Below are 8,765 nucleotides of genomic sequence, written 5' to 3' on the forward strand. Positions count from 1 at the left end.
CATACCTCGTGGGCGCCAAATCACCTTCTCCCCGGGAAGCTCCCTTCTCCCGAGCCGCGAAACCTCAGCCCCACCTCCTTGGCGCCCCCACCGCACCAATTTTACAGTTGCCCTCCTCCTAATGCCAGAGATGTTGTCCATTTGCCGTCATGCACTAGGCCGTGTGCCTCTTACTTCGTGCTGCTGGTGCTGCCTCGACGACGGCCGCGTGAACCGTACCGGAGCCGATTCACCCCCGCCATTGTTCACGGCGCCGGAGCGACTCCAACTTCGAATCCGTCCAGAGTCCTGGCGCTCCTTCCGCGTAGCCGTCGACCATCGCGACATCTCTCTTTCCCTGCCGCCGGTCGCCACCGCAACCGCGCCGGCCTCACCGACTCGGCAGCTGGACCTGCCTACTTCACCATGCCACCACATAGGTCGCACCCTAATCTCAAATCACTTTATTTAGGCGTCAGTTGTCTGAATTTTTATTCTGGGCCAATCGATTCCCAATGGGAAGCAGCACCCCTCGAGGCGGCAGAGCTCCTAGGCTGCCAGTTGGCTAGTGTCTAACGTAAGGGTGCGGGGCCGCAAGTTCACCGCGGAAGCAGCGCTTAGATGGCTATCTTTTAGAGTTGTGTGGGTTTAAGGTACTGCCGCCGCCGGATCTGGATGAGGGGGAGTCTTTGTGGATTAGCCCGGGGGCAGCGCAACCATGGCAGTGCGGTGGGGTGGGGAGCGGGGTTTTGGCCGGGGCCATGGACGGCGGAGGCAGGCTGCTCTGCCATTGGCCGCTGGCTCTTCGGGAAAGATTCCAAACAGTGTCAGCCAGGAGGCACAAGACGGCCAGCCATTCGGCGTAGATCGGACAGTACCAAAATAAAATAAAATCGTGTGACCCCAATTTAGTCTTCAGTCAACACACGTGTGACCACTCTCGTACCTTGCTGTTGATCTCTTAGTGTATTTCTTCAGATCAAAGAGATATGTCGTTCTTAACATTATGCGTTATCTTCATCTTCAGACATACCGTCTTCCGACTCGCCGCAGCTGCTCCATCAAGGGAAGAAAACACCAGAAGGGAGCTATAGTCCCCACTCAACTGTTCCCTGCATCGAATGTGCGTGCCCGACATGGACAGCCACAACAACTGCAGGGCCATCGACAAGTCAGCACATGATGCTCACTCCTATGGATGGCAGCCAGATAGGTTGTACCCTCATCTTACTTGTGTGCAACATTTATGGCTTTGTTATTCATCTAAACATGGAAAATAGATCATCACATTTCACTATATATTCATGTTGATCTCTTACGGGTCTTGTTCAGGAGTTAACGTTGTTCCATAGTTCAGCTAAGATACTTGTTCTTTAGGTAATGCTATTCCATAGTTATCATCCATTAGCCAATGCTATCCCACAGGCTGGTGATTATAGTATTATACCACTTCTAGTATTACCTATGTTGTTCTTTAATACATTTGTGTGCCATCTAGTTAATCTTGAGTACAAATGATACATATTTTGTAGCTCTCATATGTGTTCTCCCTTTAGTTTATGAGACATGTTGCTGCTAGTTAACCCCAGTCCTACTATTTATGTCGTCTCCTACAGGCACTCATTACATAAATCTAACTACTAGTTGTCTTCCATGCATGTCAGATATAATTGCACACACTGATATATCCACAAGAATCTCACAGAGCAATGTAAAGGCCAATAAACTTGATGTCAATGATACCCAATATGATGGAACATGTAAAGGCAGTTCTTCAGAAGACTTGCAGAAAGATGATGAATCCTCTTCACCCCACAAGGTCCTTGCTCTAACTTGGCCTGTGATATGGGTAGAACATGCATATAATGTCCTGGAGTGTATCTACTCTGTTGCAATGCCATGTGCTTAGCATGCTGAACATGCATGTAAATATGGCATGCCTTCCTGTTTTTCAGTACCTATTCCATTCATGATAACATGTTTTCAAATTCAAGTACTGTCATTATACTCTATCGCAATTCCATCTGCTTAATTTGGACATCATGCTTCTGAATATCTTATGCATTGTTATTCATCAGTATGTACTTCATCTATCTACGATACCATGTTTTTTACATTGAAGTGTTGTTCTAGTGCTCTGTTGCAATGCCATCTTATTTTCCCAATCATACACGTGTGTGTTGCCTTAGTTATTTCTGTACGTATTCTGCTAGCATACAGTTTTACATTCAACTAGTGTTTTTTTGCTATGTTGTCCTATCGTATCCCTAGCTCTTACACCATACTCCCTCCGTCCGGATTACATGTTGCCGAAATGGATAAAAAAGGATGTATCTAGAACTGAAATACGCCTAGACCCATCCATTTTTTTCTGAATGGAGGGAATACATGTCAATATGTCATGCCTTTCTATTCTTCGGTACCTATTCCATCTCTCTGCTGTCGCATGTTTTATAATTAAAGCACCATTCTTCTATACAAGGTGAGGGAGTCCTGGATTAGGGGGTCTCCGGACAGCCAAACTATCTCCATTGGCCGGACTGTTAGACTATGAAGATACAAGATTGAAGACTTCGTCTCATGTCCGGATGGGACTCTACTTGGCGTGGAAGGCAAGCTAGGCAATACGAATATGGATATCTCCTCCTTTGTAACCGACCTTATGTAACCCTAACCCTCTCCGGTGTCTATATAAACCGAAGGGTTTTAGTCTGAAGGACAACAACCACAAGATACAATCATACCATAGGCTAGCTTCACTAGTAGAAAACGGAGCTTTAAAACCGGTTCGTAAGGGCCTTTAGTGCCGGTTCCATAACCGGCACTAATTGGTGGGCACTAAAGCCCCCCCCTTTAGTACCGGTTCGGCACGAACCGGCGCTAAAGTGCCACCACGTGGCGTGAGCTCGCACCCTGGTATGGGGGACCTTTAGTACCGGTTGGTGTTACCAACCGGTACTAAAGGTTTTTTTTGAATTTTTTTTGAAAATTTTGGATTTTTATTTTTATTTTTTCGATTTTTATTTTTTCTGAATTATTTGGTGATTTAGTCTCTAATCACCTCTCTTAACTGCTCAAGTGTGGATCACTCATTCCAAATCATCTAACTTCCCGACCGGTCACCCATCCCTCTCACTACTCCAGCCCGAGCACGCTTAACTTTCGGGTTCTATTCTCCTTCGTTTCGAAGTCTGCACTTGTTGTTTTCCTGACAATAGTAAGATGCCAATCCTATTAACCTCAGGAGTTTAGCTTGAGCATGAAGTCACACATTTCATTGTTTGAGTTTGAAACTATTATTCTAAAAAACAGTAATTATTTAGTAACACTAATATTTCTTGAATAAGTTTGACCATAGTTTGACCACAGTTTGACAATAGTTTGACCACAGTTTGACCATAGTTTGACCAGATTTGACCAAAATTCAAAAAATTGAAATAATTATTTAGTAACACTAATATTCTTGAATAATTATGTAGTAACATTAATACTTCTTGAATAAGTAGTTTGACCAGATTTAACAAATTTTTCAAAAAAAACTTAAATTTGACCATATCTTTTTTTCCTTTTGGAAGTTGAGGATTCTAAAAAATTGCAAACAAGTCGTAGGTGGTCTCCATCAGATGCGGATTTTCGTGCTGAATTTTTTGATATATTATACATTTTTTTCCGACATCGTATGCAAAAGTTATAGCCGTTTTACATTTTCCCTACACTTTTTGCAAAACATGTCCAAATTTAAGTTTTCAAATTTTCCTAACTAGTAGATGTAGTAATATAACTACCTCTCGAAGGATTTTATTTTTTGAAGTTTTTATCATTTTCTTTTGATTTTTTCAGAACTGAAATGGCGACACACGGGGGGTTAGCCCTTTAGTACCGGTTTGTGACACGAACCGGTACTAAAGGTGATCGTGGGGCCCCGACCTGACGCCAGCCTGCCATCACCCCTTTAGTACCGGTTCGTGGCACGAACCGGTACTAAAGGTTCAACACGAACCGGCATTAATGCATAGTCGTTCGAACCGGCACTAATGGTACCATTAGTGCCGGCTCAAATTCAAACCGACACTAATGTGCTTCATGTTTGACCATTTTTCTACTAGTGCTTCAAGGGTTTAGCCTCTCTGATCTCGTGGTAGATCTACTCTTGTACTACCCATATCATCAATATCAATCAAGCAGGACGTAGGGTTTTACCTCCATCAAGAGGGCCCGAACCTGGGTAAAACATCGTGTTCCCTGCCTCCTATTACCATCCGGCCTAGACGCACAGTTCGAGACCCCCTACCCGAGATCCGCCGGTTTTGACACCGACACAAGGCATGCAAGTGGAAGACGACTATGTTGGAATCTGAAGGGTTACAAACAAGGCCTTTGCAAAAGATCCAAACGCCAGGAGATAATAAACCAACTCCAGTTTTTATATATACTACTCCAGCACAGAGAAACCCAACTCCTACTGATAATAAGTAGATTCCAGTGGCCAAAAAACTAGTCCGCTCCAGTCCAGGAAAAATATGTCAACTCAAATCTAAGAAGCGTGTGCGTATCCTCGCATCATGAAACTTTATAGCATGCTGATCATATTTTCTACATGTTTCTTACCCATCTCTCTTTTAGAAAATAAGCTTAACAGATAGAAGAATTTCTGCAATGGTATCGTTTATGAGGAAAGATTCTTGCAGGAATTCTCTGTGCTCCAATGTAGATGTAAGTACCTATTGTATATCACTATATTTTTACATCAGCATGTATTTTGTTAATCGGCGTGAATCCAACCTTTATCTGATCTAAATTTAGTTGTAGCAAAATGTATGATTAAAGGCCACAATGTTGATTTTTGCTAGGAAAACTGCCTGGTAGTTTTGCATCCTAAACTGCATGAGTGTACTATCTCATATCAGTGGGTTTGAATACTTTGGTCCTGCAGTGGGTTTTTCAGTGTTTTTTTACTGTGTTGTCCTGTCGTATCCCTAGCTCTTACATCATACTCCCTCCGTCTGGATTAAATGTCGCAGAAATGGATAAAACTGGATGTATCTAGAACTGAAATACGCCTAGACCCATCCATTTATTTCCGGATGGAGGGAATACATGTCCATATGTCATGCCTTTCTATTCTTCAGTACCTATTCCATCTCTGTTGTAGCATGTTTTATAACTGAATCACCATTCTTCTATATAAGGCATGCAAGGGGAAGACGGCTATGTTAGAATCTGAAGGGTTACAAACCAGGTCTTTGCAAAAGATCCAAACGCCAGGAGATAATAAACCAACTCCATTTTTCATAGATACTGCTCCAGCACAGAGAAACCCAACTCCCACTGATAATAAGCAGATTCAAGTGGCCAAAGAACTAGTCCGCTCTAGTCCAAGAAAAGAATGTCAACTCCATTCTAAGAAGCGTGTGCATATCCTCGCATCATGAAATTTTATAGCATTCTGATCATATTTTCTACATATTTCTTACCCATCTCTCTTTTAGAAAATAAGGTTAAACTATACAAGACTTCCTCCATTGGGATCGTATTTGAGGAAAATATCTTGCGGGAATTCTCTGTGCTCCAATGCTGATGTAAGTACCTGTTGTATACCACTATATTTTTACATCAGCATGTATTTTGTTAATCGGCGTGAATCTAACATTTATCTGATCTAAAATTAGTTGTTGCAAAATTTAAAGGCGCCGATGTTGATAGTTTTGCATGGTAGTTTTGCATACTGAGCTGCATGAATGTACTATCTCATATCACTCACATTACTGAATTATAGTGCTTCTCTGGTTGCCCATTCATTCATTGTGTCAATGTTGCTTTCGTATTACCTTACCTGGCCGATGATAGCTGTGCCATATTGTGTTAATTTGGTGTAGGCTAGTTTCCCAAACGTTCGTTGTGCCAATGTTGCTTTCCTATTATCTAACTTGGCCAATGATAGCAATGCTAGTGTGTTAATTTTGTGCGGGCTGCTGAAGATAAGAAGACAAACTCTGAAAACAGCAAGGCAACCCCATTGTTTCTTTCCAGTAAATCTAGGCCATTAATATGGCAATAACTCATGATTAATCTATTTGGTTCCCATCCTAATTTATGTTATGATGTAGTGGTCGAGACACTCTCCACTATCAATAATACAAGCCTGCCAAAATCGCGATCTGAATCTGTTCAGTATCCTCTGTCTCGAATGCAACAGAATAAATGTATATTTGTGAACCAATTAATGGCTAAAGCAATGATGGAAATGGTGGATGAATAAGAGGTGCAGAGTCGTGCGACACAACAACTGATCAATGTTTTCAGAGACAGTGTAGCAAAGCAGCAAGAACTTGCCCACATGCTTATGGGCGTCATCTGTGCTGAGGTTGCAGATTATGACGTTGTAGATGGTTAGGTTTTGCTCATTTATTTGCACGGGCATCAATCTTTGATTACCCAGTGGATGTAATTTCCTGTAATATATGCTGGATGTGCAATGTTATTCCCTGTATGCCATAACTTTTCTTGATCGGTTTTGGTCCTATGCATAATTGCTCGTCGTAATGGGCTCAAATTATCTAATTTGTCCTAAAGACATGAACGAATTTTAGAGGGCCCATTAAGTTAATGGGCCGTTACTAGGCCGAAGGTTAATGGTCGGCCCTCTTACCTCCCGGGTCGTTAACATGTCGTTACTAAGTTTGGGCTACATATGGCTCAACTATACTGTAGGCCTTTAGCAGGCCGAAAGAGACAGCGGGCTTGTACTGGACCATGAAGAGCATGGGCCGCTAAGAGGCCGAAAGTCAGGTCGTATTGTAAATGGCCCAACTGTGTGTGGGCCTTTAGCAGGCCGAAAGAGAAACCGGGTTGGTATTGGACCATGAAGGGCATGGGCCGTTAAAACGCCAAAACTAAGGTCCGACTACAAATGGCCCAACTCATTTATAGTCCGTTAACAGGCCGAAAGGCACACAGGGCCGGGAATTGGCCCAACACTTAAATGGGTCGCTAAAAGGCCAAAACTCAGGTTCGACTACAAATGGCCCAACTGATTTATGGGCCGTCAATAGACTAAAAGTGACACCAGGCCAGAAATTGGCCCAACACTTAAATGGGCCGCTAAAAGGCCGAAACTCAAGTCCGACTACAAATGGCCCATCAGATTTATGGGCCGTCAATAGGCTGAAAGACACACCGGGCCGGAAATTAGCCCAACATTTAAATGGGTCGCTAAAAGGCCGAAAGATGTACATCCTGAAAATTGGTCCATCCATTAAATGGGCCGTTAACAGGCCGAAATCTCATCGGGCCGATATTGAGCCCAAATATATAGCAGGCTATTATTGGGCTCGAACTGACGATGGGCTGCAATGGTATCAAATCTTTAACGGGCCATTGACGGGCCGAATTGGCACATCTCGTATGGGCCATGGGCTTAAATGGACCTGACACAAGTAGGCCTTATATGGGCCGACCTGCTAATTTTTATTGGGCCGGCCTTTTTCACCGGATTGGGCCACTGTTGGGCCGTGCCACGTGTCGACCTATCATAGGTGCCTCCTTCCAATGAGTGGATGACATCTGTCCCAACGGTGAGGCAACATGTGTTTCCTTCAGCCAATTAGAATTTTACACGTGGAAATTTCCCATTGGTCAGGGCTGTTAATGGGTTATCGGATCCAAAATCCGACCCGATAGCTTAACGGTGTTCCGTTACGGTGGATGCCACTTGTCGGTCACCCTTGACGAAAGCACTTCTGTGACACGCGATTTATCGTCATGGAAGTGGACACTTCTGTGATGATAATTTTGGTAATGTCATGGAACACTTCTACGACAGCATAGGTATGACTATCTTGATTCTGTCATAAAATCGTCATGGATGTACATGCATGACAAAAAACGCGACCTACTGTGACAAACACGTATCATCACGGAAGTGTATTTTTTTGTAGTGCACCCCATCAATACAACATCTATTGTATTGAAAACTTTCCCGTCTACACGCAACAACATGGCATCCTACTCCATTACCGTGCAGGCCATTGTGGATGCTCACAGCGTGTTCATCGACATCTGCATCGGCTGGCCGGGAGGGTTGCCCGATGCAGCGGTGTTGAAACGGTCAATGCTGCACGCCCGCTATGAGCTTGGCCAGTTCGGAGACAAGTTCCGGTTGGCTAGTGGCGCGAGCTACCCGCTCATGGACTGGATGATCATGCCATACAGGCATCAAAACCTGACGTGGATGCAGCATTGCTTCAACGAGCGTGTCACTTCCGCGCACGCAGTAGCGCGGGGCGCGATCCAGAGGCTTAAGGCGCGGTGGCAGTGCCTGCAGCGCCGCACCGAGCTTAAGTTTCCGGACATTACCTACATGATCGGTGCCTGCTGCGTGTTGCACAACTTCTGTGAACACAGCGGCGAGAAGCTCGACACCGACCTCCATTCTGAGCCCTCCCGGGAGGAGGATGACGTGGTTGACGCGGCCAAGGAGCGGAACAGAATAGCTCATGAGCTCCTCTCCGACAGCTTAGGCATTATAAAATGATGAACTACTTATCTTCCATGGAAGCATACCAAAAACTCATATCTGTGAGGTAGGATTAGGATTTTTCATATGCTGCCAGCCTCTTTGGAGCATCGAGTAGCAGTTGTAATATTATCGGCAATGGCCAGTCTTTCCTGTTCTGGTTTGATAGGTGGATGAACGGTGCCTCGACAAAGTGGCTCCCGACATTGTTGTTGTTGTTGTCCCCTCGTTGTTGTGTAGTCAACTAGATCAGGGAGTTAGGCTCTTTGCA

The 8,765-nt window shown here is 44.2% G+C and overlaps 1 protein-coding gene across 1 annotated transcript in view; it reads left to right on the plus strand.

Annotated features, from left to right (window-relative positions):
• LOC119357576 (protein ALP1-like) overlaps nt 1-8,512 on the plus strand; it is a 146,766-nt gene extending 138,254 nt beyond the window's left edge. The window contains exon 2 of the mRNA XM_037624480.1: nt 7,917-8,512. Within this exon, the coding sequence (XP_037480377.1) occupies nt 7,917-8,512 (596 nt within the window). The remainder of the gene's footprint in view (nt 1-7,916) is intronic.
• The last annotated feature ends 253 nt before the right edge of the window (nt 8,513-8,765 follow it).

This window comes from Triticum dicoccoides, chromosome 2A, assembly GCF_002162155.2.
Source record: "Triticum dicoccoides isolate Atlit2015 ecotype Zavitan chromosome 2A, WEW_v2.0, whole genome shotgun sequence".
Classification (NCBI taxonomy): Eukaryota; Viridiplantae; Streptophyta; class Magnoliopsida; order Poales; family Poaceae; genus Triticum; species Triticum dicoccoides.